This window comes from Alternaria arborescens, assembly GCF_004154835.1.
Source record: "Alternaria arborescens strain FERA 675 chromosome Unknown contig_7, whole genome shotgun sequence".
NCBI classification, from domain to species: Eukaryota; Fungi; Ascomycota; class Dothideomycetes; order Pleosporales; family Pleosporaceae; genus Alternaria; species Alternaria arborescens.
In genome coordinates this window covers 327,853-350,535 of record NW_021167862.1, presented here as the reverse complement: position 1 = coordinate 350,535, position 22,683 = coordinate 327,853, and the positions used below count along the sequence as shown (strand labels likewise).

The window sequence follows — 22,683 nt, the reverse complement described above, 5'->3', positions numbered from 1 at the left end:
GCTTGAGGTCAGAGGTCTTGGTCGAGACAGGAGGCCGTCGGGGGTGATTACATGTACTGCGGGTAATGGCAGAGGAGCGACCGGCGCGTCACAGAGGGAATGAAGCTGCAACGAAGGGCAATAACCAGTCCCGCAGCCTTTCTCTGCAGGACACACCAAGTGCGCCAAAACGGGCAGAGTGAATGAATGCCTGGGGCGATCGCGAGCGCGAATGAAGCTCGAGGGACTAGGCTCAACTACGTAGGGGTGGGGGATGCTTGCACCGTGCAGCAACGTCGACCATACAGCGGGAACGGTAATCTCCAACACTTGGTCCCGGACTTGCCCTACATGGCCCTGGAGCCGGTAGTTGCTGATGAAGGGATGAGTGTGATGTGCGTCTGGGCTGAGCGTTGATGACGGCCAGGGCTGAGATTGCAGAGCTGAGATGGCATTCGTCGGCGGAAAAGAAGCTGCAACATATGCCTCAAGTATCCTTCGAATAGGCTCGTGGACGCCACACGGCCGCCAGAGGCTGCAAGAGGCTGAGCACGGTCACGTGTCTGGGTGTTTGTTGCGGGTCGGTGGAGACATGCACCGGAGCTGTCGACCTTTACCTATGCATTTGATACTGCATAGGCCTGGGTTCACGCGCATCAAAATGTAGCTGTCAACACTCTCTCAATCTTCAAACGCCATCGACACGCATGCCGAAAAGGAATGTCGTTTCAACTCGGGGTAGATCTGATCTGATCGCCTAATGCAGGGCGGATGCACCTCGTTCGTCCGCCCGGATGACGATGAAACCAAGAGCTCTCCAGCGGCGCTCCCACTAGCATTAGCATCTCACACCAGAGCTGTCTCCAACCCTCTACTATCACCACACGGAATGTCCGTCTCCACTCGTATCAGCTAACACCCTCCCATTACCCTCTTATTGAATTCCATATCCCATTCACATCTTCTTACCTCCGCATACATCCGTGCCACTCCGCTGAGCACACCCCCCAATACTTAACGTAGGCATCAGCTAGCATGCCCGCGAGCGATTATGACGTCCGCGCTCTTGCGCTCCCATTAGACGACGAGGAAACAGGCCAGACGCCGATATGGAGTCGACGTTCGCAATCATCTACCTTCCGGCGCAATCCCTCGCACCAGAGCCAACAGAGCACATGGCGGCAGCGCGCCATGGACAAGTACGATACACTCTCGCGACGAGTCCTGGACCAATACAATAAACTTTCTCCCTTGCAGAAAATACTCTTCTTCGTTGGGAATTTGGTGTTGGCAGTAGGCGGCATACTGTTCTTGGTTTACAATGAGCGCATATTCGGGGCCTTGCTACCCGTAGCGAAGAAGTGGAGAGACGTCACAGCCGGATGGCTGATACTCTGGGTCTTGATCTTTGTTGTATCGTTCCCGCCCTTGATTGGGTATTCGAGTTTACTCACCATTGCCGGTTTCGTCTATGGCTTTCCTAATGGGTAAGGTTATTAGGACATTCACTACATCCAATCTGACATTAGACCAGTTGGTTCATAGCCGCAACAGCGACAGTCGCCGGCAGCACAGCGTCCTTCCTCCTTTCGCGTACCCTCCTCAAGAACATGGTCCACCGTCTAATAGCGAATGACACGCGCTTCGCCGCCCTCTCCCTAACCCTCAAGCACGATGGTCTAAAACTCCTCGTCATGTACCGACTGTGTCCGCTACCATACTCCATTTCCAATGGCGCTGTCGCAACCTTCCCAACCGTACACTGGGCGTCATACGCTCTAGCTACTGCTATCGTATCACCAAAGCTTATGCTACATATTTTTATCGGCAGCCAGCTCGAGAAGATTGCTGAAAGTGGAGGTAAAATGGACCCTAGTACAAAAGCTCTATCCTACGTTTCCATATTCATTGGCCTCATTGCGGGTGTTACCACAGGCTGGCTCGTATACCGCAAGACCAAGGCCCGGGCTGCACAGCTTGAAGCCGAAGAGCGTGCGGGTATTCGGCGTATGAGTATCGAAGATTTGGAGAACGAATACGCGGATGACCCAGGAGCGCTGGAAGCTGCCGAACGGTTACGTGAAGAAGACGATGATATCAGTCTTCGGACAACCTGGGACGATGAGTACAGAGATGAGCCTCCAGAGACGGGTGATGCCGTGGACATCGGCGATGACCCGTTCAAGGATGGCGATGCCAGTGACAGCGAGGAGCGAGGACGAGGAAGGCAGAAATAGATGCATTTGCATAGAAGAATTTTGCATACGTCGCTTAGGTATGGCGAATACCTCCTATAGACTATTAGAATCGAGACCGCATTGTCAAACTCCTTTGCCTTTATCAGACTACCTTGTCATATCTTAAGTGTTACGACCAACAAGTAGTGCCTGACTACCTGCCATGGGAATGTCTACCCTGCTAGACTCGGTATGCTCCACAACTCGGGGACTTCTGTTGCCACTCCATGTCCGTTCTTCTAATAGTGCTGGCTATCTTAGTATCCTCAGGGTACTTCTTCCTACTACAATAAAATGTACCAAGAGTTATATAGATACAATAAAGTATCCAGAAGTCTACAATGCTGTTGATGTGTGTAAGTTTTCTGATTAGAAGCCAATGTAAGCTGCAAGGTAAAGCTTGTTATCTCTATACCTGTTCAGTATTACCCTTGTATACGGTATTAGACTTGACCTAACGTTAGTCATCCTAGGTGACCAAATGGGATATCATGTAAGATCAGTGTTCTTGTTAGCGTCAATGTCACGGCCATCACACTCATAGCATAGATCTAACAGAGGAAACGTTCATTTGTCATATACAGAGCCCAGCCACCCCATTCTCATGAGCTGTATATGTACCGCTAACAAGAGCACAGGGAATCACAAGAGGTATTCGTCGACCAAGGTAGGCGTGCGTTGCCAGGCTGAGGTCAATGCAGAAAAACGAACAAATCTTCCATATTGAGACACAGCTGATGGCGAGGACGCATCTTCTATTATACATCTATTCTCAAAGACCAATCAGCACTTTTTGGCCCCTCAGAACATTGGAATAGACAATACCCACTCTTCCAGCCTTCAACTCGTTTATGCGACGAAGCTCTTGGTGAAGCTCGATGCGACCTCCTTGAGCTTAGCCTCGAGATCCTTGCTGAGAGCACCTTCCCGGTCGATCTGGGCGAGCATCTCGGACTCGTTCGATCGGAGGTGGGCAAGGAAGTCAGCCTCCCACTGGAGAACCTTGTTGACTGGTACGGAGTCGAGGAGACCGTTGATACCAGAGTAGATCAAAGGAACCATCTCGTTGACGGCCATGGGAGAGTACTGCTTCTGCTTGAGGAGCTCGGTGAGACGCTCACCACGGGACAAGGTTTGCTTGGTCGCAGCGTCGAGATCGGAACCGAATTGGGCGAAAGCAGCAACCTCACGGTACTGGGCCAAGAAGAGCTTGAGGGAACCAGCGACTTGCTTCATGGCCTTGACCTGGGCAGCGGAACCGACACGGGAGACAGAGAGACCGACGTTAATGGCGGGACGGATACCCTTGTAGAAGAGCTCAGCCTCCAAGAAGATCTGTCCGTCAGTGATGGAAATGACGTTGGTAGGAATGTAAGCGGACACATCACCACCCTGGGTCTCAATGACGGGCAGAGCGGTGAGCGAACCACCACCGAGCTTGTCGTTCATCTTGGCGGCACGCTCAAGGAGACGAGAGTGGAGGTAGAAAACGTCACCGGGGTAAGCCTCACGACCTGCAAAGTTGAAAATTCGAAGTCAGTGCATGTCTCACAGGCGTTTGATATCGTCATAGCTTACCAGGAGGACGGCGGAGCAACAAACTCATTTGACGGTAGGCAACGGCCTGCTTGGTCAAATCGTCGTAGATGATAAGAGCGTGCTTGCCGTTGTCACGGAACCACTCTCCCATGGAGCAGCCACTGGGCGTAATAGTTAGCGAGATAGGTCGATGACAGTCGAAAACGATGTCGAAAACACGGTGAACTCAGATCGAACAAGAAGGAAAGGTAACAGGTATAGCGCAGCAAGACATGTTCCAAAAGTGCCCGGAAACCAGTTTTCAGAACTCCAAGCCAAGCTCAGAGAGCGTGTCGGAGTCGATGTCAGAGAGGAAGTCTGAGCCGCAGTCTGAATCACATTCAGAATCGACGTCGTCGATAGCATGCTCAGAGTCGACGTCCTCGATTGCCTCATCGGCAGCAGCGGCAGCAGCGGCATGCGAGGGAAGGGTGAGGTGCCTCCTCAGAGTATATGCTTCACCAAAGAAGTGAACACAAGTATGGCAGGGATACCTCTGTGAAGCCTTGTTCGCGTCGCGCAGCCTCTTGGACCGAGCCGCCTGTGCTCCGCGAGTGACGATACCGCCATTGGCGATTGTTGCGACGTTCTTCTTGTGCTTGGCGGACTTCATGTGGATGTCTTTGAAGTATTGCTGGTTGAACACGGTATTGCAGACGTCGCAGGCAATCTTTCGTGCCTTTCTGACCTTTGTGAAGTAGGTCTTAGACCAGACATGCCACTTGTGACGGTTCCTGCGGATAGAAGCTAGGCTTCTCTCCTTGTGACGTGCGTGTTTTCGAGCTGCTCGATTCTGAGCAATAACGGCGAGGGCTTCCGGTGATGTCTCAGTGTCGCCACGACAATGCTCACGGAGAGCAATCTGACCATTCAGAGGGAGCCAACAGGCATCATCCCTAGACCAGGGCATGATAGGATGCCAGATGCCGTCCAACTGGTAGACAGTAGACGAATAGAAGAGCATCTGGAATAAGCCCTCAAGGCTGAGGAATCGCTGTCTGGCACGCGTGACGAGGCCCATGGGAGGCATATCATACCAGCATAGGAGCGTAGTGTGGGTCTTGACAAACCCTTGAGCGACGGCATGCTTGACGAAGCGAGGAAGCATTGACGGGACTTGCTTCTCGTAATGGGAAAGTCGCTCTTGTGCACCGTAGTCGGCGTTGGTAGCAGAGCCTACATAGATACGAGGCTCACGACCTTCGAGCTCATAGACGTGCAGGTAGACAGCCCATGTCTTGGAAAGGGCTTTCGGGGCTGGGGCAGCAGCGAGGCTCTTCAGGTCACCGAGTGATGGTGGGGAAGCAGCGTTGACCATCTCCAACAGACCGTCGGCGAAAGTGAGTGGTATGGAGGTGCAGGCCTCCTGGAAACTAGTTTCCGTAGGGTAGAGAACCTTGTAGATGGGGTGGACATACCACTCGGGCAGGCCGAGTTGGAGGACTTTCCAGAGCAGCTCATTGACGTAGCTGCCGAAATCGACAGGGTCGATTTTCGACTGGTTGGCCATGTTGGCGGTGGCGTCTTGTGAGCTGAGTAGCTGAGCGAGCGGCAGTGAAGCTGGAGTTGGACTTGGTGCTCGAAGCTCTACTCAGAGCTCGGTGCTCGAGGATGGACGGAGACGAGACAGCGACGAGATGGATGCCATCGCCAGACATCATGGTGAGTCCGTCCCATGCTGAGAAGGCAGGAACCCTCGTGAGGAAGCGGCGCTGCAGCCCACACCCGAGTTCACCGTGTTTTTGCCGCGACCTGCAATGGGAAGGAGAGCAGGTCGCGGCAAGTGAGGCACACCCAGCACCTTGACACAGGTGAGGCCGTTCAACCACACGGCAACCAAATCGACGCGGTCGATTCTTGGAGAGATTGGCCATGTTGGCGGTCATGGCGATGGACGCTGTCCAAACAGTAAAGAGATACATGCAGTGCAAAGAAGAAAAGAAATACATGTGGTGCAAGTAAAGGCACAGAGAAGGGTGCCTTCCGTAGCTGAGTTTCCCAACTCGGCTAGCGCGAAAAGTCTTCGGGTGAGAGAAGACACCCTCGAAAACAACGCGAAAGTATCGCAATGCAGGACAAATCAACGAAAACAACAACTAGGAGATTAGAACATACCTGAAAGGAGCCAGATATCATTAAGGCAGTTAGTACATGTTTCGAAAGCAGTGGGAAATTACTTACTGCAGGGGCGCAGCCTCGGAGGCAGTGGCGGCGACAATGATGGTGTACTTCATGGCGTCGTTCTCCTCAAGGGTCTTGACGAGCTGGGCGACGGTGGATCGCTTCTGACCGACGGCGACGTAGATACAGTAGAGCTTCTTGGTCTCGTCGGTACCCTTGTTCCATCGCTGTCTAGGATACAAAGTCAGTATTTGTCTGGCTTGCAGTTGTTATCGAAATTACGTACTGGTTAAGCATGGCGTCGAGGGCAACGGCGGTCTTTCCGGTTTGACGGTCACCAATGATCAACTCACGCTGACCACGTCCGATGGGAACCATGGCGTCGACAGACTTGAGGCCAGTCTGTACGGGCTGGTTGACGGACTGGCGGGGCAAGATACCGGGGGCCTTGAGCTGAGCACGGCGACGCTCGGTGGTCTTGAGGGGACCCTTTCCATCGATGGGGTTACCGAGAGCGTCAACGACACGTCCGAGAAGAGCCTCGCCGACGGGAACGTCGACAATCTCTCCGGTACGCTTGACGGTCTCACCCTCCTTGACGAGACGGTCAGAACCGAAAAGCACAACACCGACCTGGCCGGCTTCCAAGTTCATGCACATGCCCTTGACACCGGAGGCGAACCTGCCACCCGTTAGCTTCCGTGAACGTTTGTCATGTTGCTCAATTGGCGTACTCGACAAGCTCCTCAGCCTGGACGTTGTTCATGCCGTGGACACGGGCGATACCGTCACCGACGGAGAGAACACGACCAGTCTCGGAGAGGGAGTTCTCCTCCTGGACACCGCGGATCCTCTGCTCCAGGATGGAGGAAACCTCGGTGGGGGTGGCCTTCGCTTCGGCGGCGTAGGATCGGGTAGCGTTGATGAACGCGGGAGCGCGGGCCTGTGGCGGAGAAAAGGTATCAGCACTGCATCTCGGTAGAGGGGAGCTCGTTCCGCCCAGCGCAGCCCACGCAGTTCCATCAACGAAGCTCCATTGCGGCACCAATGGCATCGGATATCGGTTCTTGGGGCTACTGGCGATGGCTGGACGGTGCGGCAGGCGCAATTGCAGGCGGTTGCGATGGACTTACCGACGCAATCCTGCTCGTGGCAGAGATTGCAGCGACCCGGCGGCTCGACTGGCGGATGGCCCTTGAGAACATGGCTGCGGCTGCTCAAGAGTCTATTTCGGAGGCTCTGCAACCAATTGAGATTGATGCAGGTATGGAAGAGGGGAGATGGTGATGGAGTGGAGGATGGGGAGCTCTGCTGTGAGGAAGAAAGTCCTGCGGTTCGGGAGGAAAGCGCGGACCTTGGCGTCTACCACTAATCCTAAAAAAGCCGCATCTCAACCGAGCTCCATCACTACAACACCACTTTGGCCGCTCTGGAGGGTGATTCGGCCTGCACGCACTGGGTGAAAAGCCATCAGAGAAACTATGTTTCGTTTATCTGCATCTTGTGGTCATGTCCGGGACTTTGCAGCATATCTCGAGCTTGGCAGATGAACCTCAGTACATGGCCAAGTACCCCACACTTTGATAGAGATAAAGTAGACGATGGTGGATACCTCCGGACTACTTCTCGGTGTATGATACAACTCAGAAAACGGAAGCTCCTCTCAGCTTCGTGTCATCAAACCCCAAGTACCTACTTCAAAAGTCTGTGTTCGCTTTTCTTGCTTGCAAGCTCTACTCTCACCTACAGCTTAAGAGACAACAACGCCTTGTAAAGTATAACACATTCTAAATTGGTATCCTACTATGTTATATGAATCTCAAGAAACATGCAGCCGTTTATGCAAACTTGAACACCAAAGACAACATATGCCTCTAAGACGCCGCGTACACCTTGCTCCTGCGCAATGCTTTCTTCTCTTGCGGTATTCATACACTATTGCACTGTCTTCTGATCCCCCAACGCCTCCTTTGATTATCTTGCAAGTGCCAATAGCTGGGTGCTTATCTGCTCATACAGTATATATCCACTGTCGATGTCTGTCCTCATTTCGCAGAGCCGTTCTGACCCTTCTCCTTGCTCTTCCTGAACTTTACAATCTCCAGCTCAACGGCCTGGTCTATCCGGCGCTTCAGTTCGGGGCGGTAGCCGAGCTTGAAGAGTATCTCGAACCAAACGAAAAAGGGCGCCAGGAAGATGGCCTGCACGAGGTTGTCCAACAGCGCTGGGGCTCTTCCCTCGAACTTTCCGTGTCCGATGAACTGGGCAATCCAGCATGCGATGTTGACTGCGCCGGCCCAGGAGTTGGCAGTCGCACCATAGGTCGATGTGAGGTGGTTCGCATACGCGGTGCTGCCGATGAGAATTGGAGCCAGCATGGCACCTGCGACAGGCTCCATGAGAACGTACAACGTCGAGTACAAGACGGCCCCGACAGTGCCGACATTGAACGGGAGATTAGGTACGGAGAGCCATGACGGTAATGGAACGGCAGGCGTGTTGGTGAGCTACGGGCGTGTTAGAGAAAGCAGCGTGATAGCTGTCAAGATTCTCACCAGTAGGAAAGATGTCAACAGAATCGGAGGAACACAGAGCAAATGTATGCCGACGTTGACCTGACACATGGCATGTTAGTTGACATGTGAAGATGCCCCGTGCTGGTATCGCCTACTTTATTATGGTGGTATGCTCCGTACTACATTCCAGTCAGCTCAGTACAGACATCTGTTGAAGCATGACGTACGAAGACAAGTTGTTTCTCCAGATTGAGAGACATGATGCCGGATGGGGAACTTGGGCGCGTGTCAAAAGAGTGGGATGGCCGTCAAGAGACTAAATCATGTCTTGGAGATGCGGCGTGAAGAGGTCGAGCTCGGATAGCGTGGAAAGACCAGTGCACCGGCCGCGGGAGCCGAGAGGATGATGGCGCAGGGTGAATGGCTATCACGACATGGGTGTGTGGGGGTGCGCAAGCTGGCAGGTGGGAGCTGTGTCGCTGCTCGGGCCTTAGCGAGTGATTTTCCGCGCCGAGAGCCCTGCAGCCTTTGGAAGCTCAACCTTCCTGGCGCGACCATTGTTCTGCTAGCATTCACCACTCGGCCCACATCTGCTACCTCTGTATACCTCGGACTTCTACGAGCGGCGCGAACACTCTGGAAATTGTGCGCATGGGCTGCTGGATATAAGAATCTGGGCTGCGTTGCAGGCCGAAGGCGCGTCTCGCTGAAGCACGCGCGTTGAATACCACACACTGTCGACTCTTCACTGGGCCAGTCAGGATAAAGACAATAGAGTCGCGTAGTAGCAACCAAGGCCGTCCACCTGTCATTCCACCTTCTACCGATCTCTACCGTTGAACCGTGCAACTTCGTCTACCTCACCCCAAGACCCGCGCCCATCTACCTTACCGTATCCCTCGCACAACGCGCAACATGTTTTTCCTCAAAGAACTCGAGAAGACTATCCAGTTGCATCCGTCATACTTTGGTCCTCTCATCCGTCAGCACATCCATCGCGAATTGCTGCAGAAAGAGGAGGGATCGAGTACCGGAAAGTACACCATCGTGTGTATTCTGGACTCGTTCGATATCTCTGATGGCAAGGTCATGCCTGGCTCTGGATCTGCCGAGTACGTTGTGCACTACAAGGCAGTCGTATGGCGGCCCTACAAAGGCGAGGTGGTACGTGGCATTGTCCGACGGGATCATCGAGTCCTCTGCTAACCACGTCAAGATGGACGGCATTGTTACCTCAGTACTGCGTACTGGATTCTTCGTCGACTGCGGCTCTTTGCAGGCCTTTGTGGGACGTAGTGTAATTCTTACCATTCCTCTATGCACCTACCCGTCACTGACAGCGACAGATGATTCCCGCTGAAATCAAGTTCGACGCCAACGCTACACCGCCGCAGTGGACAGACGATGGAGAGCAGGTCATTGAAAAGGGTACCAACATCCGCATTAAGATCAAGGGTCTCAGATCCGAGGTGGACAAGATGTATGCCGTAGGCACCATGAAGGAGGTAAGGACGATACCTGTCAGTGTTATTGATTTTCGGCTAAGCAAGGCTTCTAGGATTATCTCGGTCCATTGCCGTCATAGACTGACAACTCGACGACCCCTGCCGACGCGCGCGAGTTTATCAACGGAAGCAGAGCGCCAGCGCCCGAGCAGCATAATCAAGGAGTTGTTTTTTACTGCAGAACCGAGGTCACTATTCGATGGAACCATCGACAACCCATCCACAACTCAACCACCGTAGAAACATGAGGCGTAATAGCGGGCTCTTGGCTGTATCAGTATCCGTGGGGAGTATGGCAATCACTTGGATGGACTCAAAAGTCTGGGAAACGCAGGGCAGTTGAGGCTCTGCATAGAAGCGTACGGCGTAAGGAAGCTATGAATTCTAGACTTGGCTCAGCTGGTATTACTACCCTTCCGATAATTCCCCAAATTGGGCTTGAATAGAAGACTATGTCTTGACTCCATTGTGTGCAAATCTTAGTGCAAGAACAGCCGGCCCCTTGCGTCAAAAGAGTGGCTTGGTATGTTTCGGCCAACACCAGCTCCCGCACCTCCGCGTGAACTCCGCAACTCTAAACACTGTCCATAACTCGCGCCTGCGCCTCGCCACTGTACCCTTTCTTTCAGGCTGACTTGTCAAATCTGGCATTACTTTTCAGCAGGATGTTATAACTGTTCTCACAATTAATCTTACTTGAACTTTACGATGCCGCGACAGCGCACCCCGAAGGAGGAGGAGACGGAGTTGCTGACCAAGGAAGAGAGATCCGCGCGCAGCTCAGAAGATGGCTCCGAAGCTTCCGTATCCTCGATCTCGACCACGTCGCTCGTTCTCGAACATATCAACGATCCAAGCATCAACCGCGCGTTGCATTCGAATCGTGGGGAGAAGTACACAGATGATGACGACTACGCAAGCCAGGCGCGCGAGCCGTTCGACGTCGAGGATGGGCGATACCAGGCCCCTCTTTCCGTAGACAAGAAGGCAAGAAGGTGGTTGTGGATTGTAGGAACAGCCTGTGTAGCAGGATGGGCACTTGCGCTCGTCTTCTTCTTGATGAGCGGTAGCTACAAGCATACTTCGTCACGGCCACACGACCCTCTCGCTACCTCTACCAAGGGCTCTGGGAAGAAGATTACAATGGACGACGTCTTTGGAGGCCGCTTCTATCCCCAACAACAAAGCGTCGCGTGGATATCAGGACCACAGGGAGAGGATGGCCTGCTGCTTGAGAAGGGCTCTGGGGACGAGGAATACCTGGTGGTCGAGGATATCAGGACCAAGGGCGAAGCAAAGTCTTCTGCGGGCAAGACCACGCTCATGAAGAAGAACACGTTCGAGGTGGATGGCACATACGTCTATCCCAGTGACGTTTGGCCAAGTAAGGACTTCAAGAAGGTGCTTGTCATGTCGAATTACCAGAAGAATTGGCGACACTCCGGTATTGCGAAATACTGGATCTTTGACGTCGAGACACAGACTGGCGAGCCTCTTGACCCTGAGCAGCCAGGGAGCATGATACAGCTGGCTTCGATGTCACCACAGTCGGATGCGGTTGTCTTCACAAGGGACAACAACATGTTCCTCCGCAAGTTGAACTCCAAGGAAGTTATTCAAATCACAAAAGACGGCGGCTCTGAGCTATTCTACGGCGTGCCTGACTGGGTATACGAGGAGGAGGTCTTTCAAGGAAACAGCGCGACTTGGTGGTCCGAGGATGGTCAGTACATTGCTTTCTTGCGCACCGACGAGTCTACCGTGCCAACTTACCCCGTTCAATATTTTGTCTCGCGGCCAAGCGGAGAAAAGCCTAAGGCGGGCGAGGAGAACTACCCCGAGGTTCGCGACATCAAGTACCCCAAGGCCGGCGCACCTAATCCTATCGTGTCGCTACAATTCTACGACGTCGAAAAGGGCGAAGTGTTCAGTGTCGATATCGAGGACGACTTCAGCGACAAGAACCGTTTGATCACCGAGATCATCTGGGCTGGGAAGACGAAGCAAGTTCTTGTTCGTGAGACCAATCGCGAGAGTGACATCCTGAAGCTCGTTCTGATGGACGTCGAAAAGCGCACCGGCAAGACAGTAAGAACCGAGAATGTCGCAGAGTTGGACGGAGGCTGGTTTGAAGTCTCTCAGAAGACGACATTCGTACCAGCTGATCCCGACAACGGACGCAAGGATGATGGCTATATCGACACAATCATTCACGAGGGTTATGACCATATTGGGTACTTCTCACCTTTGGACAGCGACAAACCTGTGTTGCTTACACAGGGCGAGTGGGAGGTTGCGGATGCACCTTCCCGGGTAGACCTCACAAATAACCTTGTGTATTACCTCTCCACTGAGAAGAGTTCAATGGAACGACACGCTTACTCTGTATATTTGAACGGTACTGGAAAGAGCGAAGTCTTGAAGGATGGGGGCTCAGGGTATTATGGAGCATCCTTTTCAGCGGGTGGCTCTTATGCCCTGATTTCCTACAAAGGTCCCGGTATCCCGTGGCAAAAGATTATCAGTACGCCATCGAACAAGGACAAGTACGAGAAAGTCATTGAGGAGAACAAGTCTCTCGATCGCTTCGTACGGTCACTCGAGATGCCCATCCTCAACTATCAGGCGATCACCGTGGACGGATTTGAACTGAATGTCCTTGAGCGTCGTCCTCCGCACTTCAACCCTAAGAAGAAATATCCTGTCCTCTTCTACCAGTACAGCGGTCCGGGTTCACAAGAAGTCGATAAGAAGTTCAAGGTCGATTTTCAATCTTACATTGCCGCTAGTCTTGGCTACATTGTTGTGACAGTGGACGGACGAGGTACAGGCTTTCTTGGTCGCAAGCTCCGATGCATCACGAGAGGCAATATTGGTTACTACGAGGCGCACGATCAGATCGCTGCAGCCAAGATTTGGGCTAGCAAGAAGTACGTCGATGCTGATCGACTTGCGATCTGGGGCTGGAGTTACGGAGGATTCAACACACTGAAGACGCTCGAGCAGGACGGGGGAGAGACATTCAAGTACGGAATGGCCGTTGCTCCTGTGACTGATTGGCGATACTACGATTCCATCTACACGGAGCGTTACATGCACACACCACAAAACAACGCTGAAGGATACGACAACTCTACCATCACCGATGTCACGTCCCTGGCGAAGAACGTCCGCTTTTTGGTCATGCACGGCGTCGCCGATGACAACGTGCACATGCAGAACACACTTACTCTGCTCGACCGACTGGATCTTGCAGGTATCGAGAACTACGACGTCCATGTATTCCCGGATTCGGATCATAGCATCTACTTTCACAACGCGAACCGAATCGTCTATGACAGTAAGTACACGGCTTTGTCAGGATTGCGAGGAAGTTACTAACGAAGCTTTAGAACTCAAGTGGTGGCTTGTGAATGCTTTCAACGGCGAGTGGTCGCGGATTACAAATGCAGTGCCCAAGACACAAGACGATGCACGGTCAATAACACGGTAGGATGTGCATATCTCAGCCCTCGCATGCACACTTTGGTGTGTATGAACTGCTTAGGCGTTGGATGGCGCAGGACATGGTTATCGCCTCGCAATGAAACTTTTTGTTATATGACCAACAATGCAAGCATTGTGTTATTCTGCAGTGTGAAAGTCAAAGCTCGTGACAAACATTCGCATATGCATGATCTCGTACTTGTTAATTCATCACTTATTAGCACCAGAGCAAAGCTGTGGAACATGCTTAGCACAGGCCCGCAATTGAACGTCACTTTGTGCCTACTTGACTATCGTGACTTGGCTACCACAGGCCTCGTTTACTTCACGTTGCGTAAGCAGAGGCGTTTGTCAGCCCGAAAGTGGCTGGATTCCGAGGAACTGTCATCAGCTGCTCATTCCCCTCTTGGACCCCACTTTTGGAAGTTACAATACATCACACACCGTAGACATGACAGCATCTTCGCCTGCCTTCTTGCCTGTATCGCTTCAATTGATTCCAGACTTGATATTCAATTGTATCTGATCTTCAAGATGAGCTTTGAGCCTAGCAATTTAGCAATTTGCGAAACATGCGGTACGCAGTTTGATGTTCCACTTGAGCAGCACCCAGAGACATGTCGGATCTGCGATGTACGTCCGTCACCAAACCCAAACTGCAGTCGAAAAGTCTGAAGAGTAAGTGATTTAACTCATCCTCAGGATCCCCGCCAGTACGTTCCCGCCAGCGGCCAATCCTGGACCTCACTCTCATCTACCCAGCCCCTCCAGAAGAACACTTTCGAAACCGACAAGCAAGACTCACGAATCCACTACATTACCACTGCACCTTTGTCCCCTTCTGAACTACCCCCTGGTCTCGCCGACTCCAGCACCACCCGCAAGCAACTGGGCATTGGACAACGCGCCATCTTACTCCAGACATCTGGTGGAAATGTTCTTTGGGATTGCGTCGCATTCTTGAACCCCGATACGATTAATTTCATCAAGGAAAAAGGCGGGTTGAAGGCGATTGTGATTAGCCATCCACATTTTTTTACGACTCACTTGGAGTGGGCGAGTGTGTTTGGATGTCCGGTATATCTATGTGGGGATGATGAGATGTGGTTGAATTGTAAAGATAAGGATGGTGTGAGGAAGTTGGTCAAGGGGGTTACTGAGATTGAAGAGATTGGAGGTGAGGCTAAGATGATTCAGTGCGGGGGTCATTTTGATGGTAGTTCGGTGCTGTGGTGGGACAAGAAGCTGTTTATTGCTGATACGTTCATGAGTGTGCCTGTTAGTTCCCCTCTATCCTGTCTCGTTGCGTCATGTGGCTTTGGTAAGATTTCATGAGCTAACTGGGAGAATAGTCTGGCTTCAACAACGCACACCGCGTACCAGATACAACATCGTATTCGTTCATGTGGGCGTATCCTAATATGATTCCGCTGACGCCAAAGGCGATTCACGGGATCTGGAAGGCGATCAAGCCATTCGAGTTTGATAGCACGTATGGAGGATTTCCGGGGCAGAATCTAAAGAGGCCAGACTTGAAGAAGCAGGTGTTGGAGAGTATGAAGATATTCTTGAAGAGGGCCGGACATGAGAATGTGGGAATCTTTGAGGAGAGTGTTTGAGAAGTCCTACGAGGAACAATGATATAGGGGACTGTGAGACTTGTCACGTCTCGTGGCCCTTAGTTGTGGCGTAGCGAGTAAATGCGACAGGACAAAGTAAAAGAAACACAGAGCTTGTATTCAAGGAACCAACCACCATCATTTCTACCACTGGTTTGTCATAACACCGTCCAATGCATAATATGGAGAACCACTGTACAATCGTAATACCGTTCAAGAAGAAAGAGCGCCCACGACGTCAAGATCCACATACAGGCTCTGTCAAGTACATGGTACCTATGCGAGAGAGCCCTCGAGAACCCAGATCTCACCATTGGAGACTTTGTCGGCTATGCTTGTGACCACGACGTCGGCTGGTTGGATCTGAAGTTGCAAGTTAGCTAAAAACTCATCAAGGCTGAATTGAGCGAAAGAATTAGTGATAGTAAGCAAAAATAGGAGGCTGTATGTACGAAACAGTCCGAGAGTCTGTTCCAGACCAATGTATTGGCAAAAAAAGAACCTGGGGTATCTGACTGAAGCCAGACGAATGCTGATGAGAGTGGGACTCGAACCCACGCCACTTTCGTGACCAGGAATATGTGTTAAGATAACCTTAACCTGGCGCCATAACCAACTCGGCCATCTCACCGTAACACAGTTAAATGTGATTGGTTGATTGATGAATATCGTTGGATTTGCAACACTGATATTGGTGGTTGTGTGGGCGGAAAACGAAAGAGCCCGGCGCACTGAAAGGTGGGGCGTGGGCATGTCCAACGAGATGCTGAGACTACCAACATAGCGGCGTGGCTTACCTTCTTTTGGCCGTCCTTGGACTCCCACCAGATCTCGTTTCCGGAAAGTGTCTTGACCTTCTTGCCCTCTTCCCACGGACTCTCTGGTATGATGTGCCGCTGTACGAAGCGCTCAAGGTTGCCCCGCGCGCGATCTTGCCCGCTGGTGCCTTCGTATGCGTCCGCGCCAAAGGTGCTATAGTCCTCGGGGTCTTCCCAAGGCTTTCTCTTCAGATCGCGCATAATGCTGTTGTTCGGTGCCAGCACCGTGGCGTTCTGCGAGGCGTTGTCTAGTCGTCCAGAGACTGTGTCGATGTCCCTGGTCAGGCCGCTGAAGATGGCGATGTTTTGTGTCTTGCCGATAACATCGGATATGATGACGCCAGTCGACACTTGTTCCTCAGGGTTGCCCATAATGTAGTCTCGAAGGGGCGACTGTTCGCTGATGATGTTGAACGACTGGATGATGCTCTCAAAGGGGCGGGCTTGCGCAGACGTGGCAAGGAGTAGGGAAATGGCTGCGAAAGGGTATGCGACGACAGATCCGGGCTTCATGATCGCTCAAGGCTGTGCATTAGGATGTCGTTACAGGTTCTGAGTGAACGCGGCGTTGGAAGGTGGGAAGCACAGACGTCATGCCGCGGTGAAGCCAAGACCTCGTGATCGCGCGCATGATCGTCGGGCGCATTCTGAGCTTGGAAACCCTTTCTTCTAGTCCTCACTCATGTCTTCACCAACGTGATATACCGCGCCTCGGAGCGCGCGCTTATCCCTGCCGCTCTAAAAACCAAACACTAGCCATGGAGCTCCAAATTCCCACCGTCACTGTTGTGAGTGCAACAGCCTGGAGTCTGCACTCCAGGAGGTAGCAATTTGCTAACGTAGTCTAGGACGATTTACGCGCCTTTCATGCACAACACTTTCCACACGCGTCGGCGCCAGAACACGTCTTACACGGCTTTGGACCAGAAGCAGAGGCGGCCGAAGAGTACTTCGACGAAGCAGACGATGGGTTAGGCTACTACCCTGACGGCACGAAGCGCACCCTGACAGACGAGCAAATTGCCATGTTCCGACATTCGGAAATTCATGCTATGCTCCGCAAACGGCGGCTACAGAAAGAGAACGGCGAAGTCTCCGATGGCAAGGCTGTCTCTGCGAGTCCACCACCACCTTGTCCTCCAACACAAGAGGACTCACACAAGCCCGCAGATGTTGACAACACACAGCCTGATAAACCTTCAGGGTCGAAGAAACAACAGTGGGCGACCACGAGCGCAACGACCAAAGCTAAGAACAAGAGAAAACGAGATAGATATGCGAAGAGGAGAAAAGAAATAAGGCTGGAGAGAGGCTTGCCGCGAAGAAGAAGTGGCCGTGATGGCGCTGACAGCGGTGACAGCGACGATGGGAGCGACGAATGGGATGCATGGCATCAGGCTAATGGGCCTGATGTGCAGAAAGACGACACCCTCGATCTCGACTACTGAAAAAGGCAACCACTACAACGTATTGGCCACCCACGACAAAGGCAACGTCCCTTCCTGCCGTCCCTGCTAGCTGGCAACAGATATCACACCCTCAGCCGACCTGAACCGTAAGTACTTTGTTCTCTTCATTTTCATGTGCAATGATGCAATCTTAGTTATCATCCTTAGGCGGAGGTGGTGCTGGGCTTGAGACGAGAGTAAAGACTGCTTGCGGCCTGATCCCTTGACTCGTCTAGCACCATCTATGATGAGTTTAAAATCTTCTCTCTGAGCACATTCGTTCTTGCTGCAGTCATTATAGCCCGATCGTGTACCTGTACTGACTGTCACTAGAGGTATTTTCATGAAATATTGACAACGATTTCTACCTGGAGGCAGTATGAGGCGCGCGTCGGTAAGAGGCAGTTATTGCTATATGATGGCAATGATGAACTCTTAACACCTTGTTGGCGTGAGTTTTCTGTCGGCAGTCTTTGGGATCAATGCCTACCCTGTTCCGTGAGCCTCGCGTCCGGTTGGAGGCAATACTGTGTTGATCAAGTAGCAACCCGTATGTAGTAATTCACGTTACTCTAGTAATCTGTTCTCACCCGTCTCCAATCCCGTGTCCGCGTGCTTGCCTCCTTGCTCACCGAACGCACGGTCTCACGCTAGTCAGGCGTGATTTCCATGATACGGTTAACTGCTCTTTCCTTTCCTTTACCTTGAGTATCAATCTTCGAACATCATCTCACATTGTTTGAACAACACCACGCTCAGATCGTCAGTCGCCATGGCGCCCCGCAAGACCACCGCTGGCGACAAGATCCCGAAAGCAAAGAAAGCATCCATTATCAAAAAGAGCGAAGACAAGGTTATCAAGCGGCCCGCCCGCGGATATCACAAATTTCGGAATGGTCTGCTGAATGTCGCGCCCAAAGGCGATGAGAAGGAAATGTGAGCATACCCGACATCCTATAATGGGTAACAGCTAAAGTACCGTCAGCACCAAGCAGAATCGGACCTCTCCACTTCTACAACTACCGCCTGAGATTCGCAATGTTATCTGGAAACTTGTAAGGAAACACCACTATACGAATTATATCTGAGACATACACTGACTTCCTACGTCGACGTTAGGTGTTAGGAGGAAAAGTATGTCGGACGTGGTTGTGTGGCCAGGTTGAGTCTTCACCGACACATACGAAGAACGCCATGGCGCTTCTGCGCACTTGCCGCCAGGTGTATGCAGAAGCTGCAATTATGCCGCTTACGCTTACGATATTCTCGACCGATTGCCTTTCGTACGCAGCAAGGGATCTGAGGAAGCTGGAGCCACACCAACGCAGATTGATCACATTCTTTCAGATGAACAGTTCTCATCCCGCCAACATAGGTCGTCTCTGTCGGCCCTACAGCTTAATTGCAAAATTACTCCCTTGCCTTCAAGATCTGCATATTCGACTCTTCGAGGTCTTAGATACATCAACTCATAAGGCCAACGAGGAGTGGATACGTGGGTATCTTGAGCCAGGCATTCAAAACAAGCCGATCACTATAAAGATTGAACAGACTGATCAGAAGTGGATCAACGTCAATAATGCCTAAGATGGTGAGTAAGACGACGAGGATCCGCAATCCTCTTTTAGGCATGTACTGACAAAGCTATGGCTACGCAGACCTCTTCTGTGAAGTAAACGGCACTTTGAGATTCTTTTTTCTTTCCACTTTACAAGTGACCGGGGTAGTCACGAGGACCTAGGGTGTCAATCTGTATCGATGGGGAAAAATGTGTATGACAGGCTATGCCGGAGTGCGGCCTTAAAAGCTTTTGATTCTGATACTGATACATAGCTCAGAGATATAAGATTCATACTCTGCTTAATATTCTCGTTCTAGAAGCACATCTCACTAATCTACGATCAAACTCTCTTCTAAGTTATTACTACCATTAAAACAGGTACTACGAATACATACCTGTCAATATGTGTTACCGCTTCAATAGGAAAGTGAAAGTATATACCTTCGGGGTAAATTATAGTGTTTAGTAGTACAACTCGGTAGCCACTCACCTCCTTCCTCTTAACTTGTCTGAATCACCTCTCAGGGTCCGTTCGGACTTTTACTTAGTAATTGAGCCAAGGTATCTTTGTATTTATCAGCTCAGCTTCCTCGATTTTGTCAGTCATTTAATCACATCTTCCAGAACCATTGACGATATCATAATGGCACCTCGCAAGCTTTACCTCGAGAACCAGAAAGCCTCTACCAAAGGCACAAAGGCCTTTATCGACGCGGGAGTAGTGAAGCGCCGGTACAAGAAGGTTCGCTTTCACGAGAATGGGCTAATCAACGTTGAACGAAAAACCGGAAAGTACTTTAAGATGTGAGTAACTGAGTCAAGGTGTGGTTGACACTTCTTGCTGATTTCAATGCAGGGCGAGAGAAAACCAACAGGGTTCACCATTGCTACGCCTCCCACCAGAGCTGCGTTGCTTGGTCTTCGAATATGCGCTTGGTGGCAACACATATATGATCAGACACCACCGGAAAAGCAAGTCAATAAAGAACACAACAGTAGCAAAGCATGCTCTCGCTTTGCTCTCCGTCTGCCGTCAGATCTTTGCCGAAACTGCTCTCCTGCCATTCAGCTTGAACACGTTCTCGGTCTTTCGCCCTGTGGTATTCAAAATGTGGATCAAAAGCTTTCACCCAGCTTTTGCCGAAGTTGTCACTTCCGTACGCATCGACACGCTAGCCCTGTGGTACAAAACGCATGACAATAAGCATCGAGCTCAATACACTCCTCTTGGCAATTCCAATATACAGTTATCTTCTATGCTCACCTCGCTCAAGGTCATACAAATTGCTCTTATTGTCAAAGCTACGTCCATGGAAGATACAAATGTGATGGAGGAGCTAAACAAGCAGGGGGAAGAAATCAGAGGTTTCTACGAGTTGGCGAATGGCGGTATCAAAGTCAATTTGACCCGAATCATTGAGTAGCATAGTTCCCTTAAGATTCGGTAATCCAAGCTGCCGAGTTCGGTTCTACTGAGAGTGGTTGATGATAACAACCGGGCGTTGCGGGAGGAGAAGCAGGATTGGCGTCATGGACTATTTGTTAAAGAACCAGATGTCGAGAGAATAGAAACCTCCTTGCAGTTTAGTTGTGTATGCTCCTCCTGATACCTATTTCTACTAGCAGTTTCGAGTACATCCAAACGGAAACGGCAAGACCGCGGGACTCTTGTAACCTCCCTTGCCTACACTTCTTACTCCAAAGATGACATTATCCTTGTGGATTGTCGCAGAAGTAAGATTGAACCAGTTCACGTTGCCTACCTCAATCACATTTGTCCAGTGCGGCTCGATGGTGTCGCGATACAAGATCTCATATCCTTCTACCGGCAAGCCCTTCGGCGCGTCCCACTTGAATTGACTGAAGTTATCGGATGTTGTGGTATTGATACCAACGTTGGTCGGCTCTCCAGGTGCGTTGGCTAAACTCCACATCGTGGATGCTACGACTTTAGCAGCGCGGGTGTTGTACTCGAAGTCTAGCCATTCGACTAGGTCACCATATTGCTTGCCATTGCGTACAGTGACATTTTGACTAGATATGGGTGTATGAAGTCAGAAAATGTCTCACATATAGTTCAGGTACGTAAACTTACTGCTGCTGTGTGTAGTCTTCGTTAGGTTGAACGAATCGGACACCTGTGTATCCTGCTTCTAGGAAAGGGCGATGGTCGCCGCCCCTGCTGTAGCGATCCAGACGGTATATAAGGCGGACTGTCATCTCAGTGAAGGCGTTGGAGGCTACTTCATATATGAAGCGACCTAGGTTACGAGCAGGGCTGTCATTGTCACCGCCAATGCTGAGACGGGAGGTAGTCGTTGTAGAGTTCTCTGTCAGAGGTGTGCCCTGGCAGAAGAGGCGGATGTTGTAAGGATCGACAGTACCGTCTGCGGCTTTAGAGTTACCAACCATATCGAGGTTTATCATACCAGCTACATTCACCGATGCGTTCTTGTAAGTTTGCGCCAGATTCTCCGCGCCGAGCAAACCCTGCTCCTCTCCCGCAAAGGCTGTGAATACAATGGTGGTCTTGGGCTTGTAATGCGCAAAGATGCGAGCAAGCTCTAGGGAGACCGCAACTCCCGAAGCATCGTCTACAGCACCTGGAGCATCGCCCTGGTAGTCGATAGGATCGCTGTTGCGCGAGTCATAATGCCCGCCTGTCACGTAGACACGATCTGGGTCCTCGCTGCCTTTTAATGTTGCTACTACTGTGGTAATATTAACCGGGAAGATGATGCGTTCGTTGTCCCCAGGGTATTTGATGAAGCTACAGCGGTGAAGATAAGAAGTTAGTACATGTCTCACATGCATTCCGTACAGGCACAAATACCTGTTCCAGTCCACAGTCATTCTTCCTTCGCTCGCATCAGCGGCTTCTTGGAACTGAGCTGTAAGCCATGTTCTCGCAGCGCCGATACCTCGGACCGGATCGGTTTGACTTGACAGGGTATGACGCGTGCCAAATGAGGCAAGTTTTCGGATCGTGCCCTCGATGTTATCGCGTGATATCTGTGAAATAATGTCTTGAAGGTCTTCATCCGGCATTTGTTGCTCCAGTGGCTTGCCGACCACTGGTAGGGGCCATTGTTCCGTACTAGGGAATGATTGATGAGGATGGTGTACGTGGATCGGTGACGACAAAGCAGTTTGTAGCAGTGCCGCTGTGCAGACTGCGAAGATGGGCGTGGTCCGCATATTGGTTGGACTGGGATATTGACCTCAATTATAGATGTCATGTTGCCAAACGTCAAACTACAACTTATACTTCAACGCTTTTGCCATCCCACTCTTCACGACAGGCAGGCAGTCGACTGCCGGTATCTCCAAAATATTGCGATACCGCAGCAGCTACCGTCACCGGAGTAATGCAACTCTTGCTATCATGGCTCTTAACAGCGCAGATCATGATCATAAACGGAAGCTCGAAATGTTACCAAGACGCCAAAAGGAGCATTAGGGAAGACTTCAGCAGCTGTTGCTGCATGCTATGCTTGGCAACGGGTACCGTGTGCGGGGTTCTCCATTGAGCTTCCGAACGTTTGCGACGACGTGCGATAACACCAGTTTTCTCCCAAATCAGAAGACTATTAGTAACGTGGAAATGACTTTGCACGATTTGCAACTTGTTATTGGATGGTTTCGTGATGGCGCTGGTAATGCTGGTGTCAGTTATTCGTCAAGGAACCAGATGCCTGGAAGTATCGTTCAGCGTTACCCAGCAATCAACTTTCGTTAGCCTTGGTGCCAGTCTAGGCAGATAGGAGTGTATTCCATCCTTGAATGCACGGGCTTCCAGAATTCGAGTTCGTTTA

The 22,683-nt window shown here is 51.3% G+C and overlaps 13 protein-coding genes across 13 annotated transcripts; 7 read left to right on the top strand and 6 right to left on the bottom strand.

The window, feature by feature from the left end:
• Nucleotides 1-1,014: 1,014 nt before the first annotated feature.
• On the top strand, nt 1,015-2,216 carry AA0111_g3864 (Golgi apparatus membrane protein; the record flags this gene model as incomplete). The annotated part of the gene is made up of 2 exons (XM_028649798.1): nt 1,015-1,466; nt 1,514-2,216. The coding sequence occupies 2 exons, from the start codon at nt 1,015-1,017 to the stop codon at nt 2,214-2,216; spliced, it is 1,155 nt and encodes a 384-aa protein (XP_028508491.1).
• Nucleotides 2,217-3,065: 849 nt separating this feature from the next.
• On the bottom strand, nt 3,066-3,906 carry AA0111_g3863 (ATP synthase subunit alpha; the record flags this gene model as incomplete). The annotated part of the gene is made up of 2 exons (XM_028649797.1): nt 3,066-3,730; nt 3,795-3,906. The coding sequence occupies 2 exons, from the start codon at nt 3,904-3,906 to the stop codon at nt 3,066-3,068; spliced, it is 777 nt and encodes a 258-aa protein (XP_028508395.1).
• A 150-nt stretch (nt 3,907-4,056) lies between these two features.
• On the bottom strand, nt 4,057-5,304 carry AA0111_g3862 (hypothetical protein; the record flags this gene model as incomplete). The annotated part of the gene is made up of 1 exon (XM_028649796.1): nt 4,057-5,304. The coding sequence occupies one exon, from the start codon at nt 5,302-5,304 to the stop codon at nt 4,057-4,059; it is 1,248 nt and encodes a 415-aa protein (XP_028508396.1).
• A 667-nt stretch (nt 5,305-5,971) lies between these two features.
• On the bottom strand, nt 5,972-7,120 carry AA0111_g3861 (ATP synthase subunit alpha; the record flags this gene model as incomplete). The annotated part of the gene is made up of 4 exons (XM_028649795.1): nt 5,972-6,146; nt 6,202-6,597; nt 6,650-6,858; nt 7,049-7,120. 4 exons carry the CDS (start codon nt 7,118-7,120, stop codon nt 5,972-5,974), a joined length of 852 nt encoding a protein of 283 aa, XP_028508393.1.
• An 840-nt stretch (nt 7,121-7,960) lies between these two features.
• Nucleotides 7,961-8,691, bottom strand: AA0111_g3860 (hypothetical protein; the record flags this gene model as incomplete). The annotated part of the gene is made up of 4 exons (XM_028649794.1): nt 7,961-8,422; nt 8,471-8,530; nt 8,587-8,610; nt 8,659-8,691. The coding sequence occupies 4 exons, from the start codon at nt 8,689-8,691 to the stop codon at nt 7,961-7,963; spliced, it is 579 nt and encodes a 192-aa protein (XP_028508394.1).
• Nucleotides 8,692-9,346: 655 nt separating this feature from the next.
• Nucleotides 9,347-10,016, top strand: AA0111_g3859 (hypothetical protein; the record flags this gene model as incomplete). Its single annotated transcript, XM_028649792.1, has 4 exons — nt 9,347-9,595; nt 9,648-9,728; nt 9,778-9,936; nt 9,990-10,016. The coding sequence occupies 4 exons, from the start codon at nt 9,347-9,349 to the stop codon at nt 10,014-10,016; spliced, it is 516 nt and encodes a 171-aa protein (XP_028508697.1).
• A 628-nt stretch (nt 10,017-10,644) lies between these two features.
• Nucleotides 10,645-13,429, top strand: AA0111_g3858 (putative dipeptidyl-aminopeptidase B; the record flags this gene model as incomplete). The annotated part of the gene is made up of 2 exons (XM_028649791.1): nt 10,645-13,276; nt 13,329-13,429. The coding sequence occupies 2 exons, from the start codon at nt 10,645-10,647 to the stop codon at nt 13,427-13,429; spliced, it is 2,733 nt and encodes a 910-aa protein (XP_028508696.1).
• Nucleotides 13,430-13,956: 527 nt separating this feature from the next.
• AA0111_g3857 (hypothetical protein) lies at nt 13,957-15,041 on the top strand (the record flags this gene model as incomplete). Its single annotated transcript, XM_028649790.1, has 3 exons — nt 13,957-14,055; nt 14,125-14,700; nt 14,775-15,041. The coding sequence occupies 3 exons, from the start codon at nt 13,957-13,959 to the stop codon at nt 15,039-15,041; spliced, it is 942 nt and encodes a 313-aa protein (XP_028508691.1).
• Nucleotides 15,042-15,317: 276 nt separating this feature from the next.
• On the bottom strand, nt 15,318-16,372 carry AA0111_g3856 (hypothetical protein; the record flags this gene model as incomplete). The annotated part of the gene is made up of 2 exons (XM_028649789.1): nt 15,318-15,404; nt 15,839-16,372. 2 exons carry the CDS (start codon nt 16,370-16,372, stop codon nt 15,318-15,320), a joined length of 621 nt encoding a protein of 206 aa, XP_028508690.1.
• Nucleotides 16,373-16,617: 245 nt separating this feature from the next.
• AA0111_g3855 (hypothetical protein) lies at nt 16,618-17,307 on the top strand (the record flags this gene model as incomplete). Its single annotated transcript, XM_028649788.1, has 2 exons — nt 16,618-16,647; nt 16,708-17,307. The coding sequence occupies 2 exons, from the start codon at nt 16,618-16,620 to the stop codon at nt 17,305-17,307; spliced, it is 630 nt and encodes a 209-aa protein (XP_028508689.1).
• Nucleotides 17,308-18,079: 772 nt separating this feature from the next.
• Nucleotides 18,080-18,395, top strand: AA0111_g3854 (hypothetical protein; the record flags this gene model as incomplete). Its single annotated transcript, XM_028649787.1, has 2 exons — nt 18,080-18,243; nt 18,293-18,395. 2 exons carry the CDS (start codon nt 18,080-18,082, stop codon nt 18,393-18,395), a joined length of 267 nt encoding a protein of 88 aa, XP_028508688.1.
• A 1,116-nt stretch (nt 18,396-19,511) lies between these two features.
• On the top strand, nt 19,512-20,292 carry AA0111_g3853 (hypothetical protein; the record flags this gene model as incomplete). The annotated part of the gene is made up of 2 exons (XM_028649786.1): nt 19,512-19,672; nt 19,725-20,292. 2 exons carry the CDS (start codon nt 19,512-19,514, stop codon nt 20,290-20,292), a joined length of 729 nt encoding a protein of 242 aa, XP_028508695.1.
• Nucleotides 20,293-20,487: 195 nt separating this feature from the next.
• Nucleotides 20,488-22,066, bottom strand: AA0111_g3852 (putative zinc metalloprotease; the record flags this gene model as incomplete). The annotated part of the gene is made up of 3 exons (XM_028649785.1): nt 20,488-20,902; nt 20,964-21,638; nt 21,702-22,066. The coding sequence occupies 3 exons, from the start codon at nt 22,064-22,066 to the stop codon at nt 20,488-20,490; spliced, it is 1,455 nt and encodes a 484-aa protein (XP_028508694.1).
• Between the last annotated feature and the right edge of the window lie 617 nt (nt 22,067-22,683).